We start from the raw sequence: 24123 nt of genomic DNA, 5'->3' as shown, positions 1-24123 counted from the left end.
ACCCCCATCCACAACACAGTGTCTGAACATTTGACAAATGTTTGCTGAATGACTAAGTGTCCTTAAAGTTCAGGTAAGTTATCAGCTCATCTGGAAATCAGCCAAACTCTGCTAATTTACAGGGATGATCTATAATGAGGTTTGCCTGAGATGAGTCGGGCACCTTTTAATTGTGTGCCACACCCCTTCATGCTTAAAAGTGTCTCCAAATGAAGGGTACTTATATGGTCACTACCTAAATGGTGACCCCTCCTCTCCCCATAAATGTCCGCAGAGGAGGCAAGATAGCACTGCACTGTTCAACAGGAGGAAGTATGAGGAAGCCCTCCCCTACCTGTGAACACCTTCTTCAAGCTTTTACTGATCCAGATATTGTCCAGAGACTTAGAGCCTTGAGGATTCTTGGTGCTGATGTTGGTGAAGGTGTAGGCAGGGATCAGGTGGTAGAATTTTTCCCTCCTCAGGATATCATAGTCACTGCTATCTGGTCCTTGGCCAAAATCCCCTAAAATAATGACATCTTTTTCTCCTATAAGTGGAAGGAAAAAAATTAGGAATTAAGGAGCAGGTAGGAAGCAAAACTCGACCTTGACCTCAGTCCCTTGAAATGGGATTGGGCTGACTCTCCAGGGTGAGGACTACAGCAGGTTTCTCGTTCTCCCAATTTTTCCAAATGTTTTGTTCAATTGCTGCCCCCAAACTTTAAGAGGAGGTTAATTTGGAGAGGAGAGGTGACACAGAAACCACCCCTATTCGAATCCAATGGTGGAAAAAGGCCTTGGGGTTTTGCCCAGCAGACATTTACAGAGCACCTACTCGGGTCCTACTGTGCGGGAGATTCAGAGATGAATAAAACACACTCCTGCCCTCAAGGAGCTCACAATCTAATGGACAGACAGACAAGAGTGGAGTTTGAGTATAAAACCAGAAGCACAGAGAATATAGCACAAGGAACGGGGGTCGGGGAGGCTCCCTGGAGGTGGTGATGGCTCACTTGGGTCTTAGAGTATGTGCACGAGTACTCAGGGCAGCAAGGTGAGCTGGAACCCGCACAGGGGCAGGGAGTTGGGGAACTACTTGGTTTCCTGTGTATGTGTTGGGGGCAGTACCTAGAATAGCTGGACGCTTCTACCATCTAGGGTGTCAAGAAGCCAGATGCTCAAGATGAGGCTGGAGAGGTAAGCAACGCTACTCCCTGATTGGCAGTTGTGCTCTATCTGCCTGAGGATTAATTAAATCAGATCACTGGACCAGGGGAAAGTTTGGGTCCCTCCTTGGCCTTCAATGAGCAGCTATGGCATCCATCACCCATGGTGATGGACATGATTTATAATTCTCCTGCTGCGGATACCTTCTAAGGCTATTTCCAAAGCTGTAAAAAATGCTGAAACGAGAAATCCATTCAAATATCTGTATCCCTGCTTTCTGTCCTTAATCTAGGACAGAAAACCAACATGGCCATCAGTCCAGACACTGGATAGACAGTGCCAGCCTAGTTTCCAAAGGCTGCTCCGGTGTCAACCCTCCCAGCAAGGCAAGAAAGTTCCCCTCTCTGCATCCCTTATAAACATTGAGTATTCCCACTGAAGAAAGTTAGCTTGGTACGTGAAAAATGGAAGCCTCTTTTTATTGGTAGTCACGTTTTCCCTCCTTGAGGTTGCCATCTCTACGTAAATTATATGAAATTTGGCTGCACAGGAGATTTACCTCTTCTTTGTGATTTATTTTTTAATTTTGGTGCAGGGGTATCAGGAATTGAACCCAGGGGCATTCAACCACTGAGCCACATCCCCAGCCCTATTTTATATTTTATTTAGAGACAGGGTCTCACTGAGTTGCTTAGCACCTCGCTTTTGCTGAAGCTGGCTTTGAACTCTCAATCCTCCCGGCTCAGCCTCCCAAGCCACTGGGATTACATCATTTATTAATTTATTCAATCACCTGTATCAGTATGGACTCCTGAATATTTATTTATTTTATACAATGATTTATAAACCACTAATATGTTACTTTGTTGCTTCATTTTTTCTAGCTTCCATCTTTGGGAGCTCTTTCTGTCGGCTCCAGTTTCCTTTTGACACATACCCACTATAGGTTTGGTGTGGGCACTTTCATCTTTCCCTAGTGGCCAAGATGCGCCAGGATCTCCCTGTCCTTGAAGCCCTTCTTCAGGAGCCCTTATCTGAGAATGGTGTTGGAAACTGAGACCTGGATGCTGGCTGGCTCATCATGTCTCTTCTTTGTATACGGTACTGGAGGCTTAATTATTGACCTACATGAACTCTTCATATATTATATCTCAGAGCTGTTTTCTTTCTCCGGTCTTCACTTGCCTTTTCATTTGGTCTATGACCAGCTGAAGCACATCAACTAAGCACAGGTGTGTAATTTTTTATGCACTACAGTAATTTTTTATGCACTAAAAAAATTACTAAATTTTTTTAGTAATTTTCCTAGAGCCAGGCTCAGTGGTGTACGCTTGTAATCCCAGTGGCTCGGGAGGCTGAGATTGGAGAATCTTGAGTTCAAAGCCAGCCTCAGCAAAAGCGAGGCACTAAGCAACTCAGTGAGACCCTGTCTCTAAATAAAATACAAAACAGGGCTGGGGGTGTGGCTCAATGGTTGAGTGCTCCTGAGTTCAATCCCTGGTACCAAAACAAAACAAAACAAAACAAAAAACCCTCCCAGATTAGCTCCACAATCAAACAGATACTCACTGAATTTTTGATAACATCATCTCTAACGTTTTGTTCTTTACCCTGCTTAGAATTTACTTTTATTTTTCCCACAAACAACTGACGGCTCTGACAGTGTCATTTCTTGAAGAATCCTTTCTTTCTCAACTAAATTGTAAAACCAACCTGTCATTTAAACATCTTCAGCATCATGTATCTGTTTCTAAGCTTTCTCCCCTCCTGTATATCTATTCTTGAGCTGGTACCATAATACATTTTAATGACCCTTCATTAAAATTACTGGAATGTTGATAGTTAATGTGATTTGAAAATTAAAATTTGATTTTTTTTTTAGTAAACTAATGTCAACTTCATTTAATGTTCTTGTTCTTAGCTGGCCAGAGAACTCTGTTCCTTGTTCCTATGCCTCCTATTGTTCTCATAAATGAACAGACAAGTTCATCTATTTTCAAAAAATCATAGCAATGTCATCTATCAGATCTCACCTAATTTTTCTGCTTATCAGTATATCCTAGAGATGGATCTGCTTCAAATCAGTAGTTTTCAAACATTTTTCTTTCTTATGTATTTATTTATTTATTTAGGTGCTGGGGGTTGATTGCTAAGATTGGCCTTGAATTTGCTATTCTTCTGCCTCAACCTCCCAAGCCACTGGGATTACAGGCATGCACCACCATACCTGGCTATCTATCTATCTATATATTCATTTTCGTGGTAGTGGGAATCAAAATCAGGACCTCACATGTGCCAGACAAAGACTCTTCCATTACTATAACCTCTGTCCCATATGTGTATGTGTGTGTGTGTGTGTGTGTGTGATTTTTTTTAAAACAGGAAATTCCTGTTCTCAAATGAAACCCTGTAGGAAGCCTGCAAAGTAAATGGGTATAAATGGAGCTGCTCTAATTGAAGTAGGAGGGAGACTCTCTAAAAGCCCTTGGGACAATGTGGGTTCCAAAAAATATTAATGCCCGAGTTTCACTCCCAGAAATCAGGGGTCCTAGAGGCATGGAGATGCTGGTGTACTCTCTGGTGGCCTGGTTCTCAGTGTTTCCTACAGCTCTCGGGGGTTATGTGTGCAGCAGGCTTGGGAACCACTCCCAGGGCACAGCTGAAACCTGGTGCAGTAAACACACACACAGATATGAAACAGATGGATTTCTTGAATTATGGAGTCTTCCCACCTGAGAACTACATGCTTATTGATTCAAGTCCTTTTAAGTGTTCTTCAGTAGTTTTATAGTTATCCTCATTTTATCACCATATCTCCAAGTATTTGATATTTTAAATTTTTATTATGAATGTGATCTTTTATTTTATTTTGAATTTGTGCTTTTGCTTTTTATATTTTTCAACGGGATTATTGATAACATATCAAAAAATTCATTTTTCTTCTCTCATTTTTTTTTTGAACTAGCCAGTTTTCGTAATTCTTTTGCTGGGATTATTTATTTTCAGTTTAATAAACTGACAGTCATAATCTCTAAGAGAAGCAGTGATTCTTTTGTCTCCATTCTCCTTAAGTCTTTGTTTCACTTTATTAATCCAAATTAACAAAGGGGGAAGAGTAACCACAGAGAGTTACTGAAAATGAATCAAAACCCTACGGAGTAAATTATCTGGAAACACTGGCTCCTGGCCCCAATTCTATAGAAAACAGCTGAATGACTCTGAGATGGCATCTGAGCTTTGCCACCTCTCAGCTCCTTGACCTCAGGCAAACTTTTAGTTGAAAAAAAAAAAAAATGGGGATAATTGTTCACTTCCTGCTGGTTGCTGCTGCAAGTGGTTAGAAAGTGGTTGGCATGGGGCCTCTCCCATGCACTCAGGTCTCCTTACCGGAGTCTCCTGAACCAGATTAACAAGAGTGTTATACACAAATAACTAATTTCTGCTGGAGTTTAAGTAAGGACTACAAAGTAATATCAAGGCCAGAGGATAAAGATTTTCTCTTGAGAGTGAGACACTTCTCCCACAGTCTGATGTTCTCCTACAGGAAGTGGAATAGTTCTGAAGTATTTACCAAGAAGCAAAGCGAACAGGACTTCTGAAAGAACAATGAACTGCAGCCAGGGATTCCCATGGACTCTGCCTGACCCTTCTGGTCAAGAGTTCACTTCAGGGAAGACACATGACCCAGGGAGTGGCATTTATGTAACAGTTCGAAAGGCAGGATTTAAGGGAATCTCTAAGAGCTACCCTGAGTTCTTAAGTCAAATCAGAAAAATATCTGAGACGTGCAGTAAATCTTTTTCTTTGGAATGAATACGCTTCAGTAATGTCTACAGGGCAAGAAATTCCAAGTGAGATGACAGAAGACACCACCAGAGGGCACTCGTGCACTGCAGATGACTCTCTCCTCTAGAGGACGCCAAGCACAAAGTGACAGGCATGTGCCTCCCCTGCAGCTCCACTGTGAGGCCCTAGAGCACTGTAACCTGAACACTCAAAACGGAGTGAGCCCAGGCTGTCTAGAGACGTAAGTACCAACTTCCAACAGGAAAGCCATTTGAGAATAACTTGTACTTAGCCAGCATTAATGACCAGTCCCTGAGTCCTTCTTGTGTGCTGGGCTCTGTGCTGACCTCTTCCTGGACCGCCTGCCATTTAACTGTCACAACCCCATGGGGTGGGTGCCATTATTACCCTGTCTTTTCTGCAGGTAGGAAGCTCAGCATCTGAGAAGCTGAACAGTTTGCCAAAGATCATGGAGCCAGTCTTCTAATCCAGGGCTCTTCACAGAGTGACGACTGAGGAGCTACCAGAATGTGAGCTTGGAACAGTGCTTGCGGCACCAGCGAGAGAAGCACACGTTGATCACGTAAGTGTTGATCACACGAGTACTGATCAGAATGCGCCCTAGGAATACCTCAAAACTAAAGTGCAGCTTGATTCTGAAAGAACAGAGAAGTGCTGCGTTTATTGATTATCAAAGAAAAATGACAGTTTCGGAAGATGGAGGCAGAAGGTTCCTGCAGAATGAGGGAGATTTTCATTGGGATACCTAAAAAACTGGTTAGAAAAACAATTCTAGCCGGACGTGGTGGTGCATGCCAGTTGTCACAGTGATTCAGGAGTCTGAGGCAGGAGGATCACAAGTTCAAGGCCAGGCTCAGCAACTTAGAGAGGCCCTAAGCAATTTAGCAAGAGCCTGTCTCGAAATAAAAATAGAAAGGGCTGGGGAAGTAGCTCAGTGGTAAAGCACTCCTGGTTTCAATCCCTGGTACCACCCAAAAAGACAGTACTGAAAGCAGGAAGAGGCTGGTGTCAAGGGTCAACCAACCAGTTATGTGTGACTTTGGGAGTGAAAACAAAGGTTCGGTCTTTGGACGGGTTCATGTGGATTATTCTTGCAGCTAAATCAGTGTGGGTAATGCAAAGGAGGCAGTTCTTGCAGGCTTGCAGAAACCCAGATTGGCCTCCTTGACATCTGTCAGCCTGGAGTGGGTGGTGGGGGCCTAGTGGTTTGTTTCTTTAGTTCCCAGAGGTAAGGGGAGAATGCGGGAGGGCTGATTTCCTTTATAAGTCTAGATCCCCTAGACTTACAAAGCGCCAGTGACCACCACTGGAATGGGTCTCCACTGAGGTACACCCTACCAGATGCCAACCTTGACTCTGCACCCTGCTCCTCGCTTGCTGAGTTCACAGAGGGAGACCCTGTTTCCCAGCCCTGGTCCAGTCTGAAAGAAGAAGATCTCATCAGAGCACTGGCCCCTGCTGGGGTCAACCAGGAGGCGCATTCCAGATAAAGGCGGAAAGGCCTGGACTTGGCAAACGGAATCATTTCTGTTTGCTGTGGGAAATGCAGTCTTTATCTTCGTTGGAGCTGAACCCTTCTGTTCATTGATTCACCCTTGTTGTGCCCAGACAGGCCGTGGCACTTCCTGAATCCCTGGCTCTAAACAGTGTTACCCATTAACAATTAACTGGATATTAGTTAACAAGCAGGGGACACAGGGAGTACAAGTCACTGTCCCTGACTGGACAGGTCAAGGCCAAACCAGGCTGTGGGTCAACAGTCCCTTGGCAGTTTGGAACAATAACCTACCTGTTTCCTGACAAAAACCCGATCCCTCCCTGGCTATCTGAGAAAAAAGGGTGACTGCTTAAGGCTATCGGAGAAATTAGGAACTGACATCTTTCCTTTTAGCTTCCATGTAAAGAATAGTCTAAGATGGAGAACAATGGAGATGTCCACAGATATAAAATGCTATCAAGTCATTCTCAGGGGAAAGACTAACTGGATGAACAGTTTCCTACGCAGCAGCTACTTCCTGGATGGAGCATCTCAGTGTAAACATCTCTTCTGCTTGTTCTTAGCCTGAGGACTCATCACCTAAGTAGAAGTGGACTTTGCTAATCGAATCTGACCTCCTGATCAGAGTAGGTCCTGGTTCAAAACGTAAGCTTGTGTAAGCGTGTTTGTAGTGGTGCTATTCACAACAGTCCCCAGGTAGAAGCAGTGCCCCCTACAGATGAGTGGGTGCAGTCAAATTCATAGAGAGAAAGCAGCATGGTGGTCTCCAGGGGCTGAAGGAGGGAGGAAGAAGAGACGGGGAGTTAGCATTTAATGGACAGAGTTTCACCTGGGAAAGATAAAGAAGTTTTGGAGGTGGATGGTGTCGTGTCTCCACCACAGTGTAAGTGCACCTAGTGCCACTGAACTGCACACTTAAAACTGATCAAAATGGCATTTTACAATCTGTGTATTTTATTAAAATAGAAAAAATACTTTTAAAATGTACGCTCAATGTTTTAAATATTTTCATAGCTGAATCTTTACTGAATCCTTTGTTTAAGAAATAGAGCAATTTGGGGCTGGGGTTCACCTGTAGACTGCTTGCCTAGCACGTCCGAGGTGCTGGGTTCGATCCTCAGCACCGCATAAAAAATAAATAATAAAATAAAGGTATTGTGTTCAACTACAACTAAAAACCTATTTTTAAAAAAAAAAAAAAGGAAACAGGGCAATTTATCAAGCAGAAGTCTTAGAAAGCTAGAAAATATTGTTCAAGACTCAAAAACAGAGACTTCCAAGTCTCCAGCTGCACATCTTCCGTGAGAGAAGGCTGCTGTTCTGAAAACTCAAGCCACGTTGAAGGTATGGCCATCTTTACAGCCATGTGGACTTTCCCTTCGGGTCAACCCAATGCAGGAAACTTGTGTCAGCAGGTAGCGGCTAGAGATAAAGGGTGTCCTTTCTCCTGAGGCCCTGCTCTTTTCAGCCTTCTTTAAACCTTGCGGTGTTTTAGAGTCAATTTGTGTATCCTGAAATCCTCCTCCGTTCTTGTACTTCCCTTCTGCATGCTCCCGGGAGGCGAGGACTATCCCTTCCCTCACCAGATGGAGTTCGAAGCAGTTCGGTGGTGTGTCTGAACTCCCATGGTGACTTAAAGGATCTGAGATCACGATCTGCATCTCGTCAGGGAAAAAACTCAATCTGCCACTCACAGGGGTGTGCCATTTCCCCTCGTCACCTCCTGTCACTCTTCCACAAGAGTGAGTACAGGTCTGCACTTACACCCCAGAGTGGGTGTCTGAGGCAGCTGGACCTAGGATGAGTCGCCATAGGGACGGATGGTATTATATTTTTATTTGTTTCCCCTAATTCTTTCCATCCAAGAAAGGCTGAAAAGCCAAAAAGCCAATGCCTTGGTCCTACACCCTAGATCCACAGAGACCAAGATGGGACCACACACTGGGTCAGTGGGATTCCATGAGACACAGGGGTGTGTTCATCCCCTGTGTCCATGATGCTCTTTTCAGAGAGAGAGATCGAGCTTGGCAGAGGCTCCTGCTGCCTGCCCTGCAGAAGTGGATCCCGGTCACTGAGACCATTTCCTACCTTTCAGGGTTTCCTGCAGGGTCTGTGCAAAGCTGGCCAACCGGTGGCCGTCACTGTGGTTCTTGCTTGGATTCTCTCCCCCGGGGAGGGCCAGCGCCGCCAGGTGAAGGTTAACGAGGGTCAAGTCATTACTTCCCACCTGGGCATCAGGGAACAAGGTAACAGGGAAAGGCTTAGACGCCCACGCCTGCTGTATCAGTTACAACAGCTCCATGCTCACGGCTGGCCACGCAGGCCAGCTCATACCCCTCGGGGACTGTGCAAAGCACAAACCTACAGGAACAAGACCAATTTTGCTTTACCAGTCCACCCTCCAATATCCCACTCTTACTCCTCCCTAGAGTCTGAAAAATTGGATCTATCTGGAAGTGTCAGGTTTTATTTTTTCCTCCTAAGTCACCATAGAGGAGGAGGTACCTTCAGCAAGTGGTTGTGAACAAACATGGAAGCTCCCCTGCCAGGATCCACTGTGGGTTCTGTTTCTTCCCCAATTCCACACATAACCCACTCAATCCTCTTTGAATGCTTGTCCCTCTGGGGCCCACTCTGTCCTGATGTTCACTTTCACCCAATTTTACACATGTGAACCCCTAAAAGCTCACAGAAGCTGAGCTACAGAGGATGTGCACCCCAGTCCTGCACCCCCCTGTGTAGCTTCTGCGGTTGGCAGGCATGTACATATAAGGCCAGTTTATCTTCTGGGCCATCGCAGTATTGCTCAGCTCCTCAGAGTTGGGCAATCCTGCCCTTCCATTTGTCATAGCAACAAACATTAAACACTAACAAAAAAGGAAGGGGTAGGGGGAGTCCCCATGGAATGGAGTATGATAGTCTTGTTTTGCAGATATGATCCTGGTTTGCAACCACCACCCATCTGGGCTGACAGCTTTGCAGCTGTGGCCCTAACTAACAGAGAAACCACCCTGAGGCCAGGGCTGGGACGTACTGCCTGAAGGGATAAGTTCCTCTCTGCAACAGACCACAAGCCTGTCCTAGAATATGACCTAAAGTCACATTCAAGAGGTCAAGGGCCTGGCGAGGGTACCACTTTAGAGGATTTAGGCCCACTGATCATGACACCCCGGCATTTTCTTATTGGCCTATTAATAACCAGTTGCCTTTTAATGACACTAGCTGGTTCTGACTGCTGCCCTGCTTGGCCAAAGCCAGAACAGCCACTCAAGAAGTAAAAAAAAGTGGCCCCATGTGGTATTAGGAGGTTGTAAAGTCCAAATCTGGCGGACTCACACATCAGCACCGCAGGAGTGTCTGTGCAGACAGAAAGCCATCAATACCACAGGCAGGGGAGTGAGGGGTGCCGATGGGGACCACAGCAGATACTCTGGTGTGTGAGCACTGTAGGTACAAATGTGAGAGGGCATGGGTGGCCTTGTAACCCCCAACATAGGGGGCTCTGGCCAGAGATAAACTATGCTGGGGTTAGGGGTGGCTCCCAGGCTTCAGACTGCTGTGGAGCACACAGAATGAAGGGAGTCTCCAGGCCCAGCAGGGGATGGGCTTGCTGGGCTCCACAGTGAGGGACCACTCTGTCCGTCCTGGGGTTTCACAGTTAAGTACCATGAAGATAAGTTCCATTCACTGCCAATGTGGGGACCTGTCTGAGCTCCTGGCTTTTCTTCCCTCTTGTTGCCCAGTTTCTAGGCATTTTGCTGTCTATTAATATTTCCCAAGGGCATCCAGGTGGATTCAGGATGACACTCAGACCAATCTGTGTAGCTCCTCCCTGACTCTGTGAGACAGAGGCTCCCTTGAGGGCCGGGCGCATCCGGAGATGCCAGCCACAGGGCTACTCTGGTGCTTCCACCCAGAGCCCCTATGGATCTCCTCCAGATAACTCTCCTTGGTAATAAGGATATGAGGCCTGAGAAGCAGCTGAGAGCAGCTCTGCAACCCCCAATCCAGCCACTGCCCAATACAGGGCTTTAGTAGCCAGTGCCAGGCAGCAGAAGAACTGCTCAAGGTGCTTTTGAAAAATAGACAGTCCCGGGCCCTATTCTAGAAATTATGACTGGGATAAGGTCTCAAAAATCTGTGATTTTAAGAAAATGTTCCTAGGTGCGTCTGATGTGTTAGGTTTGGGAGCTGGCTATATGATTATATGATCACCTTCCTCCTTTTTTTTTTTTTTTTTTTGTTTGAGATGGGGGTCTCCCTAGGTTGGCCTTGAACTTCCAGGCTCATGAGATCCTCAGCCTCAGCCTTCTGAGTAGTTGGGACTGCAGGTGTGTGCAGCAGGGCTTCCCTTCCTCCTTGCCCAGGTGTCAGAGTTATCAGGGCTGAGAGTCCCTCCAGATCCCTTTCATGTATGCACTGGGCAAGGTCACCTGCCAAGGAAGCCCTAGGAGCAGGTGTTGACCCAACTCTGAGAGAACCAAATCAACGCAAAGAGCTGAACACAAGGCTCCTCTTGCTTGGTTTTATAAAGGAAACTTTTTGTTTTCCTTTTTACAAGGAGCTGGCTGTGCAGATGACATGAAGAGGGTACCTTGAACCTCGCGAGGTATGGGCTAGGGCCCGTGGGCTTCCCATGTCCATTGCTGGGTGAGCTCTCCTGTGACACAGCGTCTCTCAGCTCCACACCGGCTGTTGCATCCCACAGGAATCCTGAGAACCCGGTCCCCTGCAGCAAAGAAGGACACAGTCTTGGTGACCAGTTCTAAGTCCATAAGGTGTAGCCCAGCACAAGGAAAAGAGCCCGGCATAGGGGAAAGATGTCCGAGGGACCAGATAGACTGAGAGAACATCTCCTGCTCCAGGAGATCACTCACACACCCAGGAATTGTTTCTGTAACAAAAAGCATACCACCAAAGCCACAGCTCACTCTTCAAAATAATTTCATACACTGCCAATTTCAGAGTTTTGCATACAATCAGTGTGGCCTCTGTTCTGGAGGGAGGTAGGGGAAATCCTGACCAGGCAGAGAGATCTTTTACATCATCACATGCTTTGAGGCAGTAACTCATGCCCTCATTTTCCAGATGAGGATATTGCTGCTCAGATGGGTTAAGTAACTTCTCTTAATCCCACAGCCCTAAATGGCAATGCTGAGAATCAAAAATAAGATTGTAAGGGATGTGTTTGGCTTATTGATTAGTTGCTGCTTACCATAAATGGGGACTGGCACCTAGTAAGTGCTTGGATACTTGCTGGGTCAACAGAGGTCAGAGCTAACAGTTGTGATGGTTTGGAACTGGTCCAGGCCCCTCTGCAGAGGAACAGGGAAGCATACAGAGGTCTGCAGCCTAGGACAGAGGTGCTGAGGCTGGTGGGTGAGGCAGACAGATTTTGGGGTGTTGTGGGCAGAGTCAGGGGCTAACCCCCTGCCGCCTCTGGAAGTTGGAAAGGCTGCTCTGAATCTGCCTGTGTCTGCCACTGCCCCTCGGGTATTGCTGGAAAGAAGAAAGGCCTGACTCCATAGCACAGCCCACCCCGGCCTCTGCAGGCTGTGTTGGTCATCAGGACACTTCTTCAGTGCCCGTGGCCTGGGAGCCATCAGCGTCATCGGACAGGCCGGCTATGCTTGTCACTACTCCTTTAAGTTGTAAAAGGAGAGGAAGTGACCCTGCACGGCCATCTTCCTGGGCAGCCACTGAGAGTCCCCAACTTTAGCTCAGGTCCACACCTCACTCGAAGGTGTATGCTTCAGGAGGGAGGAGGGAGGAGGGGGCCCAGCAGGGGAACTTCCAGATTGTCAGGATCTCCTTGCCTACCCTCTGGAGAGAAGAGTAGTTTGAGAATTTGAAGACCTGGGCCTCAGTCCCTCTGCATCCCAGGTAAGCCACTCTGCTGGTCTAAGCCTCCGTTTCCTCAGGTGGAGAGCGGGGTCAACACGTTAACCCTGTTGGCTTTGTGGATAAGCCCGACTCCCCATAAACTATTCTTCCAGCCATGCAGCCAAAGGAAACCTCCTGCCTGAAAACTTCCAGGGATCCCTGGTGCCCTTATGGGGGATTCTGCACCTTCCTCTTCAATACTGCCTCTCACACCTACTCAGTGTGATCCCAGCAGCCCTGGGCCTTTCCTACCCCCACGTTTCTATATACACTGCTCTCTCTACCAGTGGCTTTTGACCCCTTCCTGGTGCCTTTCCCAACCCCCTGATACAGGTGGCTGAGAACAGCCATGGAGGAGCACAGATTTTCCCACAAAGGTGGCTCACCGGGCTCAAGTCTGACTACCACCTGACTACCTGGTGATACACTGGCTTGGAGGCAAATTGTTTCTTCTGAGGTCTCTACTTTCTCATGTGTAAACTGCCCCTCCAGCTATGAGGAAAGGACTGGAGAACTGAGCAGAAGACACCTGGACATATTTTAGACTTTGGAGATCTGGCAGCTGCTACTACGACTTTCTCACACTTGTCTAGAGACTGTTCATTCATGACCTGCAGGTATATTTTGTTGGACTCATTTAGTTGCACATTTTAAAACATCCTTTTGGATTATCTGTTCATACTTAAAATTCAATAAATTTCACATGAAAATGAATCTGGGGGACTGAACCATTCTGGCCAACAATACTCCGTGTCTGGCTAGAGCTGACACTGCAGCTGCAGCTCACAACAGGCACGGCTCTTAGTCTACTGTTGGGCATTCACATCCCTGGGACCTGGCCTGTGCTCTGCTACTGAAGCATTCTAAAGTTCCAGTGTACGCTATCTTTTAAGAACCGGGTCCCATGCTGTGGGCTAAGAAAGGAGCTATTGCTCCCATTGCACAGTTGAAGGAATCGAGACAGAGAGAGCTAAGTGGCTGGAACTCAGTTCTTTCTGCAACTGCATTCTGTTGCTCAAAGGCCTTGACTTTCCCACTTGGAGCAGGATGCCTGTCTTGTCCTTCCAACAGACTATGAGCTTCCTGAAGGAAGGGCTGGGATCATTATTAGGTTCTGTAAAGAGTAAACATGGACAGAGCTGGGTCTCTGGGTCTGTTTTTCTCACCAATGTACATATGGCACAGAACACAGGGCCCAGCACAGAGTAACTCACCTTTCATGAGCGAGCTGTTAAATGAATGAAGAAAGTGTGTGGAATGGACTCAAAGAGCCTCATGGAGCCCCAAACACCCCCATACATGAAAAGTGCTATTTTGAAAGGAAACAGATGGAGTTCTTATCACTTCTGTGTGAACAGAGGGGAGAACCCTGGGCTAAGGCCATTGGGACTAGACGCATACCACTTCAGCTGCATGTCGGCCTGCTGGGAAGAGCGCTGACTCATGGTCAGCTGCTGTTTCCACCCCATGTTGAGCCCAGAGAAATGAAACTTGGATGCATTTTTTTTTAGTGGTAGCTGTAAAGAATAGGGGCCTATTTTCAATAGCAATAAATAGAAGCTTATGACCAATAAAAATAAATGGCTAGACACTTTCAGTCCAGAATACATTTAGGATTTAAGAGCCCAAGTTGTAAATATCAATCACACAAGTGCAATTCACATGTGTTTATAAGCACACTAGGTATACCAGTGACAAAAAGAAACATCTACCTTTATGGGAGAATTATAAAATCATATGTTTTTCAAATCATGAGTAATTATCAGGAATCTTTTTGAAAATCTAATACCCCACTGATGCTAATCATTTCAAGGTGAATAAATGTGGGCTTGAATATAATATGTAAGAACAAAAATGTCTATAGACAGAGATTTATCCATAATTATATGAATGTTACTGATAAAAAGTAAAAAATCTGCAAAAGATTTCAATAAAGCATTTCTATGTTCATAATTCCCACTACTGAAAGCAAATACTTCATGTATGAACTAAGGCGAATCTCAAGTTTTCAGTCAATGAATAATGGGCTCTCCACAGACGTGGCAGAGGAATGGTGGCAAGGGATTATAAGGGCAATGGACAGAAACACTCATTTGCTGCCTTGGTCCTGGACAGGGTTTTTCTTCCCTAAATTCTAACCTCCCATTTCCATCTGGGAAGGAGACCATTCCTGATCTGAACATAAAATGAGAACCAGGGCATGAGAAATGAATGGCAAAGTGAACAGACACTACTCAGAAGAAGATATACAATTTATCAACAAATATATGAAAAAATGTTCAACATCTCTAGTAATTAGAGAGATGCAAATCAAAACTACTCTAAGATTTCATCTCACGCCAGTCAGAATGGCAAGGATACTAGCAACAATAAGTGTCGGTGAGGGTATAGGGAAAAAGGTACACTGAAACATTGCTGGTGGGAATGCAAATTGGCCCAACCACTCTGGAAAACAAAATAGAGATTCCTTAGAAAACTTGAAATGAAACAACCATTTGACCCAGCTGTACCACTCCTTGGTTCATACCCAAAGGACTTAAAATTAGTAGTAAAATCAGTATACTACAGTGACGTAGCCACTTCCATGTTTATAGCAGCTCAATTCACAATAGCTAAACTGTGGAAGCAACCTAGATGCCCTTCAATGGATGAATGGATAAAGAAACTGTGGCATATACACACAATGGAATATTAATCAGCATTAAAAGTGAATAAAACATTTGCATTAGCAGGTAAATGGATGGAGAATATCATGCTAAGCAAAGTAAGCCAATCCCAAAAAACCAAAGGCCAAATGTTTTCTCTGATGAGTAGATGTTGATCCATATTGGGGGAGGGAGCATAGGAAGTATGGCAGAACTTTGACTTAAACAGAGGATATTGAGGGGAGGGGAGAGGGCATGTGGGTAGGAGAGATGGTGGAATAACATGGGCATCATTACCCTAGGTACATGTATGATTGCATGAATGATGTGACTCTATATCATGTACAATTGGAGAAATGAAAAGTTGTGCTCCATTTGTGTACAATAAATCGAAATGCATTCTGCTATCATGTATAACTAATTAGAATAAAAAAAATCTATCCTTAAAAAAAAAAAGATGGGGCTGAGGTTGTGGCTCAGTGGTACTTGCTTAGCATGTGTGAGGTACTGGGTTCAATTCTCAGCACCACATATAAATAAATAGAGGTCCATTAACAACTAATAAAATATTTTTAAAAAAGAAAGAAATGGCAAAGACTGAAAAACTGGGTAGAAATTGCATCAAAGGAAAAGGAAAATCTTCCTACTGGCAAAGGAAATCTTCAAACAACTTTGGAGAAAAAAGTAGGTTTCAATAAAGTGAAAACACAGGCCAGGTTTTACAGGTGAGGGTACCTTCTGGAGTGGACTTGAGGGCTTCTCAGCAACAACAGATTTCCAGCAGCCCCGAGGCCCCTTCCACTTGCGGATGTTGGGCAGGATGGGCTGGTTTAGCTCAGCACAGAACTGCAAAGACAGAGCAGAAATTAGTGAGTGCTCACAGCGGCAGCCTCAGGGGCAGGATGCTGTGATTCTGAATAACCACAAATCATTCAGAGACTTGTTAAACTTCATCTCTGTATTCTCAAAGACCAGGGTTCACGGTGTTACCTATCAACTGAAAAAATAAATAAATAAAAAGTTAGCAAAACAAAAGCCAGAGGTCACAAAGATGCAGGCAACTAAATAAGCATCACATATTAAAAAGCAAACCGTCCACCTGTGAAACTCCAAATTATCACCTGGAGACTCTGTTCACAGAAATTGATTCTCACTGTAACCTTAATTCTTGCCTAAACAGTTCAGAAAGAGCTGTGAGAATCCTTGTTATGCTTGCAAACCCAGTGGATTCAAGGTTCCCCAGGAAGGTCTAGATCAGGGTAAAATCCAAAAGGGAAAAAAAGATAATTTTCTCCCCAGAATTAGTTTAGAGAGGGCGACAAATGACCCTCAGCTTAATCGTGAACCACCATTTTGTTCACCTTGGTTTTCTTTTTTCTTATTTTTTCCCCTGGTACTGAGGATTGAACCCAAGGGTGCTCTATCACTGAGCTATATTCCCCAGTCCATTTTATTTTTTATTTTGAGACGAGTCTAAGTTGTCAAGTTTGCGATTCTCCTGTCTCAGCCTCCCCAGTCACTGGGATTATAGGCCTGTGCCACCGCGTGGGGTCCTGGCCTTGGTTTTCTTCTGTCATGCATGGATGATGCCCCATGAATATGAATGGAAAGACTTTTTTGGCTATGCAGGTTCTACAAGGTGGCGTGCGAACCACAAAGTGACTTTATCACCGAGGCAAAGTAAAATTTTACTTTTTTACAAAGTGGGGTGAGAAGGAGGAAACCTACCGACTTCACAGCAGCTAGACCAGCTCCTCTGATAAAATTCTCTTGAGGCTGGTTCATTTGAGGGGGCCCTGGAATATGTCAGATTTGGGCTCAGTTTTTGAGCTATTCCAATATCTGATATTGCCCCTCCCTGGTGACAGACACTTTCTTGTCCCTTGCCACCTCTGAACACTCCATTCACATCCTTCTCTGCATGCCCTACAAGTGATGGTATCTCCTACCTTCCTTCTGAGCTCTTGCTCCAATGAATTGCTCTTCATCAAGCTCATTTATCCTGACCCTGAATCAGCTTACACCTCTCTCTGAAAGACCCCAAGTCTGCAGCTGTGGTTCAGCTTTCCCTAAGGTTTGAACTGTACTTCCAACGACCCCTTTAACATTTCCATCTGAGGGTCTCCTCAGATCTTCTAAACAGCATGTCCCAAAAGGACACCTCCGTCCCCTCCCCAACTTTTGCCCCTCTCTATTCATGGCACTCCCACGCTCCCCGCTGCCCTGATTTGTCCCTCTCCTCCCTTGTGTCCTGTCTCTCACAGAGTGTGGGATTTTACTTGCATCTGACTGTGGTGCTTCCCCTCGGTCTACAGTCCCCTTTCAGAGCCCATCTCCTCTCCCCTGGCCTCTGGTGTGGTTTCTAAGGAGCCTTCCTGCCTCTCTGCCATCTAATCTATTTCCTTCTATCCACTAGGTAGAAAGGGGCCACAGTGAAATGTGGTCCTGGGACTGTAGCATCAGCATCACCCGGGAACTTGCTGTAAGCTCTTTGGCCTCATCCTAGATATTTTGGACTAGAAATTCCAGGGTGGGGCCTAGCAATCCCTGTGGTAACAAGCCCTCTAGGTGATCGTTATACAAACCGAGGTTTGAGAATCACTGTGGCTGTCCAGGGCCCTCGTACGTATACGTATCCATCCTAGATTTTGGCAGGGCTAGTGATAGCCATTGGCTAGCAGCCTCCTGGCAGTCCCCTCTGGGCCTCAGCTGCAGGGACCTGCTCTCACCCCCTGCCGGGTGCCGGGGGCTGGATGAGGCCAAGGTTTAAAGGTCTGGTCTTTGTGCCCACATTTTCTACTCTGTAAGAAGGACTATGAGGCATAAGCAAGGACTTGGCCAGTCACTGCCCCAGTAATAAGCGCCATGAAGAAAATGAAAATGGGCAAGGGGAGGGAGCATGCTGGGAGGTCTGCTTTAGACAGAGCTGCTTTCCTCATGAGTCATTTAGTATCTGCCTTCTCCAACAGTAGACTCCATCAGGGCGGGGACTGTGCCTGGTCACCTTTTATAAACCATACCTGGTACAGGCACGACACTCATTTGCTGGTGATTAGAAAACTTGATGGGAGACTAGTCTTCACATCTGTGCATGAAAAACAAAGGGTCTCTTATCTCAACCGCTACCTCAATTTTAATCTCTCTGCAGGCTTTAAGCTCTATGCTTACTGAGTGTCTGGGGAATGTCCTCTTTGGAATTTGGTCATCTATGTCTTTTATCACAAGTTTCACTCTCAAGAATGTCTGGTGCAGAGTGGCTGTGGACAGCGTCATTCCTGACTGGGGTTCAGGGGGGCACCCTGGATGAGATCCCCTTGGCTGGATGCTCCTGGCTGGAAGCCATTCTCTGTTGGGGAATGAAACACTGGAAAACACAGCCAGAATTATGTACTATAACTTTAGGAATCCAGTGAGGAAACTGTACTTTACAAAGGATTTGATTTCCGCGCTTGCTGGGTGACCAGCAGAAATGACTCCAAGAATCATTAAGAAGGGCAGCAGCATTCCATTGCCACCTGGTGCTCTACCATTCTCTTCACAAGAGGTCCTGAGCCTGACTGCTCATCTGAATCTGAGGACACATGGGGAGGCTCTATTTTTAAAAAGCCCCACCATCAGGGGGAAGGGGAGAGGGGTGGGCAAAGGAAGGTACTGGGGAGTAGAACTGATACAATTGTTGCATGCATAGATAAGTATGCCACAACAAAACCCACTGTTCTTTATAATATGCACCAGAAACAACAACAACAAAAAGCCCCACTGGGATGATTAGCCAACCAGGTAGGTTAGAGAGCCCCTGCCTCTGGGAACACTGTTGTATGGGACACACTGTGTATAGACAGCCAGCAGTGCCAACAGAATGGTTCTTCCTGCTGAGAAATCTAATCTCTCCTAACCCCCCCGGAGGACATTCAAATACCTGATCATAGGCCAAACTTACTCCCCTTCCTGGCAGCACCACTTTGATGGGAAAGAGGTGGCCCAGGCCAACTCTCACCGCTCTCAAAGATGAGGCTGGGCTAGTCAATGTGAGATCTCCAGGGTCATGGGGCACTTGTTAAAAATGTAAATTCTTTAAGTAGGCCCTATCTCAGATTTACTTAAAGACTGGGGTGGGACTCAGCAATCGGCAGGTAACAGTCTTACCAGATGATTCTGAAGTTAAAAAGTTGATACAATGTGTTAGGGTTTGGATGGGAGGTGTCCCCCAAAAGCTCACATGTAAAATGATGCAGGAAGGTTCAGAGGAGAAATGATTTAATCCCCTGGTAGGGATTAACTGAGGGGTAACTGAAGTGGTGGTGGGTGTGGCTAGAGGAGGTGGGAATTGAGGCATGGCTTTGGAGTATGTATTTGTATCTGGCCAGTGGAGTCTCTCTCTGCTTCCTGACCACCAACGAAGCTGCTTCCCTCCACCACACCCTTCTTGTGATGTTCGGCCTCACCTTTATCCCCAAAGAATGGAGCCTGTTGTCTGTGGACTGAGACCTCTGAAATAAATAGCCCTTAAATAAATCTTTCCTCCTCTACAGTTGTTCTGGTGGGGTCTTTTAGTTGCAGCAGTGAAAAAAAGTGACTAAAACATAATGAATGAAAGACACTACATTTTTCTTTATTTTGTATCCCATACTATATTGCTCACTGCTAAACTCAAGAAACTCTAAGAAGACAAAATCCCTGACCCTATGGGCCATCTTAATTTTGCACAGCTGGAGCCTTGCTCTTGATACTCTCTCTCTCAGTCCACATCAGAGACCTATTACTAGGAACAACTAATAACTTAAGAGACCAGGAAGGTAAGTGCTGATGCCTAAAAGCTTTCTATGCCCTAATTTCCTTGATCAGAATTGAGTAAGAGGTAGGTACTTTCTTCTATTTCTAGGACTGGGAAAAAACCTTCCAGTTTCTTAACTGAGTTACTGTTTGTACTAATAGTTCACAGCAAACCCAAAGAGGGAAGTGTGTTTTAGTTCCTTGCTACTCAAAGTGTGGTCCATGGACCACTCACCAGGGAGCCAGCTAGAAATGTAAACTCCAAGCCTGCCGGAGACTAGACACATCAGAGTCTTCAGGCTCACAGGAGCCCCTGGGGGAATTTATGAGCTTGTGAAGCTTCCAGAGTCTTCTGGAGAGCCTTCCTGTTGGTAGACCCTGAGGCAGAAGCTATTGAACATATCATCTCTCCTGGCTCTCACGGTCCACAGTTACCAGCTATTCATGAGCAGAGTGCTGCACAGAAAGGTTAAGCGCCAGCATGGGCTTCAAGACAAGATTACACAGCTGATAAGTCTGAGGGGGGTTCTGAGAGTAGCTCTGCTACGGGCTGCATCACCTCCTATCCATGAGGATGTAAAAGGTAGAGCAGGGCAGGTTCTAAGGGGTGGGGGCCAGCCAGCCCACCTCTACTGAATCCTTAGATCCCTTCTCCCAAACATTTCAAAGGAAAACAAAACCATCCTCTAAGAGCTCCCAGTCTGAACTCTTTGTCTTAAACCATTTTATTGTGATCAGCTGGTTGTCAACTTTTCTGTTTCACTCACATAACTAAAAGAAGGAAAGAATACTCTTATGGGTACAAGTGGCTCGCCAGGGCAGAAAGGTCAAAATGGCTGGGATGGCAGGGGGACTGTGCTATTTGAAAGAGTCTTCTCGGGTAATTCTGATCTATACATTCTGAAAATGGCCCCAGCCCTACTTGTGCTTCTCAAACCTGTGGGTAACTTACTGCCTCTCTTTATCAGAATTAAGCTGGCTCTTGATTTTAAAACAGTGGATGGATTAGTGGATCCTATTATACCTGATTGACGGACTCAATTTCTGAGGTTACTGCCAGGATGTATACTTGGTTCAAGTTCCCTCAGCAATTCTAAACAAGTTTGAGAAGCTCAGACAAGCAGAGGATTGTTCATTTGGAGCTCCGCCTTCCTAGTTCTTAATACCTGTGATTTTGAAAGATAGCTTTATTATTCAAAACAAATACTCTTTAGCTTTCACAGCCCATATTTCGAAAGCATCTGACTTATGGCTCTTTGCGGATAATCCTGGGAGATAATATACCCCTGGTGGAGGTGGGTGCCCAATAGGCATGCAATGGCTATTTGATGAGTGAATAATTCAATGGGAAATTGTTCCTTGGGAATTCCACTTTTGCTTCTCTCTCCCAAAATAAGTTACAAGAACTACCACGAACTTGACTTATTTCTCTGGAGTCAGACCAAATGTGAGGTTGGAGTAAGGTGTAAAACTCTTGTTCTTTGGCATCTACCCCACAACCAGCTGGTCAGAAGGTTGACCGTACTAACACTTGGATATAAAATGTCCCCCATAGGCTTGATCCCTAGCTGATGGAGTATGGGGAGGTGGTGGAATCTTTAAGATGTGGGCCTACTGGGAGAAAGTTAGGTCATTGAGGGTGTGTTCTTGAAATGGACATTAGGATCATGGCCCCTTCTTTCTCCCTTTGCTTTCCAGTCACTATGAATTGAACAGCTTCTAACCACAGGCTTCCTGCCATGATGAACTATATTGCTATAGGTCCAAAGATAAAGATACCTTTGAAACAGTAAGCCAAAAGAAACCTTTCCTCCCAAAAAGTTAACAATCTTAGTTATTTTGTCACAGTAATGGAAACCTGACTAACACAACCAGAGATCAAAAAGTGACTGATGAAGATCCCTGGACCACACCCCACCTCCGGGTTTGACAACAAGAAGCCTCAGAGTCAGGCATCATTGTAGCAGCAATCTGCAAGGTGCCCATGTGCTGGCATTTGGAAATGCCTACTCCTAAAGGACAAAACTACTTTGGTCATGACCTCAGAACTTCCTGCATCATGGGTCTGCCCTGAATCAGCTGACAGCTTATCTCTGCAGTGACAAAAGGGCTCTAAAGATTAAAATCAGCGGATTTTTTTTTTTGTGTGTGTGTGTGTGTGCCCGTGGACTTTTGACTTTTTTCTTTACTTTGAATTCTTCCTACTTTTTGCAAAGAATAACCCATCTCTGATGGGGAAATGAAAATAAAAAGGTGTTCCAACTTCACTGGGTGGCTTATCCACTAACCACCAGGCTCAGATGCCCTTTAAACTTCCCTTTCCAGTCACATTAGAACCAAACCCAGGCTCTGTGAGCAATTTGCAAAGATGAGCTGCTAACAGAGACTGCACTGTTAATTAGAGACAGAACATCAGAAGCCCTGGTAGGCATTTTAAAGACCACACCAAATGGCCACTTTATCCTGCTTCCTGGATGGGTGGGGAGGGTATGTTTTCACTTTGAACTCTTTGGGTGAAGTCAAATTCCCAGATGAAGTTGCTTCCCTGGGTTGGTGTTTCACTTGCTTTCCTGATTCTGGACGTGACTTCCCTTTGACAATGAGTTTCCCATATGTTAACGACCAATTTCCTCCCTGCTCCCTGTGGTGGCTACTAAAAACATAGTCTATTTTTGGTGGATAAAGAAGCCCAGGTGAGTTTTCCTTATAAAGATATATTGCCATCACAAAGAGAAGCAGCCCTGTCTTCAGTCATGCAAGGTTAAGAGACTGAACTTTCACTTGAATACATAGGACCTCAGGGGGGAAAAAAAGAGAGATGTTTAGAAATGTTAATGCTAAACAAAGGATTGTCCTCCTCAGGACCTTCAAGCATAGGAATGTTACAGCCCATGTGAGAAACCAGTGAGTCTCATATGGAGGGCAAGTCGGGAATGGTTAAAGGTCATTAAAAAGTGGGTGATGATGGAGTTTTACCCAGCTATAAAGAAGAATGAAACTGCAACATTTGCTAGTAAATGGATGGAACATCCTGCTAAGTGAAATAAGTCAGACTCAGAAAGTCAAGGGTCAAATGTTTTCTCCCATATGCAGAAGTTAGAGAGAAGTAAGGTGGGGACAGATCCCACAAAAAGAGGGAAGGTTGGTGGAGGAGAGGAAGGAGATTGACAGGGAAGGAGGAGGGAGAGGAAAAGGGAGGAATATGGAATAAAATAGACAAAATTACACTACGTACACTAATGAATATAGCACAGTGAATTCTACCTTTATGTATATAAAGTACCAATTTAAAAACAGCAATAGATAAACAATGTTACATCACACACACACACACACACACACACACATATACACACAGGCATGCACGCGTGCGAAACTGAGCTATACCACACTCCCTCCCTCAACCTTATGGAGCATGAAGACTGCTCACTGGCTTAAGTGCTTCAGAGAAGAGCTGTGTTTCCACAGAGCCAGGACCAGGTGCAGCCACCTTTGCTCAAATGCAAACATAGGTACACATCCCAGAAGTGGAGAGGGCAGCTTGGTCCAAAGTGGGAATGAAAGCAAGGCACCTTGGGGCTCCTGGGCCACTCTGAAGCCATCATACAACAAAAAGTGTCCATGCAAGCATGGTGGCACATGCTTGCAATTCTAGCAACTCCAGAATGTGAGGCAGGAGAATCAGAAGTTCAAGGCCAGCCTCGGCAACTTAGGGAGACACTCAGCAACTTAAAGACTGTTACAGCCCACGTGAGACCCTGTCTCCTCAGAATAAAAAAAATTTTTAAAAAAGGACTGGGGTGTAGCTCAGAGGTAAAGTGCACTGGGTTTAATCCCTTGTACCAAAATAAATAAATAAATAAATAAAGAAGTGTCCATGTACTCTCTGAGAAAACTGAACAATGTAAAAGTCTAGTCATTTATTTACTGTAAATTAAATAATAACCACGATTGGCCGCCTACATATAACAAGTAAGCTGATTACAAAGTGTTCCCAGGATATTTAAAATACCAAAAATGTCAACGTTTTGCAAGGCTGTGTATACTTTTCCCAGTTCTGCTGGTCAGCCTTAAAGGCCCCGACACGTCTCTCCACAGAGATGGGGCTCCGCACAGAACGCCAACACGATGTGAAGCAAAAGCAGAGCATTCCAACCTCCTCTTCCCTCAGTCTTTTCTCTCTTTCTCTTTATTTGTTTGGCGCTGGGACCCAGGGCCTTGAGCGTGCTGATCACGTGCTCTGTGACCCAGCTACACCCCCCTCCCCCCATCAACCTTATGGAGCAGGAAGACTGCTCACTGGCTTAAGTGCTTCAGAGAAGAGCTGGGTTTCCACAGAGCCAGGACCAGGTGCAGCCTCCTTTGCTCA

General features: G+C 45.5%; 1 protein-coding gene across 4 annotated transcripts in view; it reads right to left on the bottom strand.

Annotated features, from left to right (window-relative positions):
- Eepd1 (endonuclease/exonuclease/phosphatase family domain containing 1) overlaps positions 1-24123 on the bottom strand; it is a 168985-nt gene that overhangs the window by 1267 nt on the left and 143595 nt on the right. For all 4 annotated transcript variants that reach the window (XM_076836219.2, XM_076836206.2, XM_076836213.2 and 1 more), the window contains exons 4-7: positions 15717-15827; positions 11048-11182; positions 8542-8680; positions 335-529 (exon numbers count right to left, since the gene is read on the bottom strand). In XM_076836219.2, the coding sequence (XP_076692334.2) occupies positions 335-529; positions 8542-8680; positions 11048-11182; positions 15717-15827 (580 nt within the window). The remainder of the gene's footprint in view (positions 1-334; positions 530-8541; positions 8681-11047; positions 11183-15716; positions 15828-24123) is intronic.

This window comes from Callospermophilus lateralis, chromosome 1 (assembly GCF_048772815.1).
Source record: "Callospermophilus lateralis isolate mCalLat2 chromosome 1, mCalLat2.hap1, whole genome shotgun sequence".
NCBI classification, from domain to species: domain Eukaryota; kingdom Metazoa; phylum Chordata; class Mammalia; order Rodentia; family Sciuridae; genus Callospermophilus; species Callospermophilus lateralis.
This window is presented reverse-complemented; position numbering and strand designations above follow the sequence as displayed.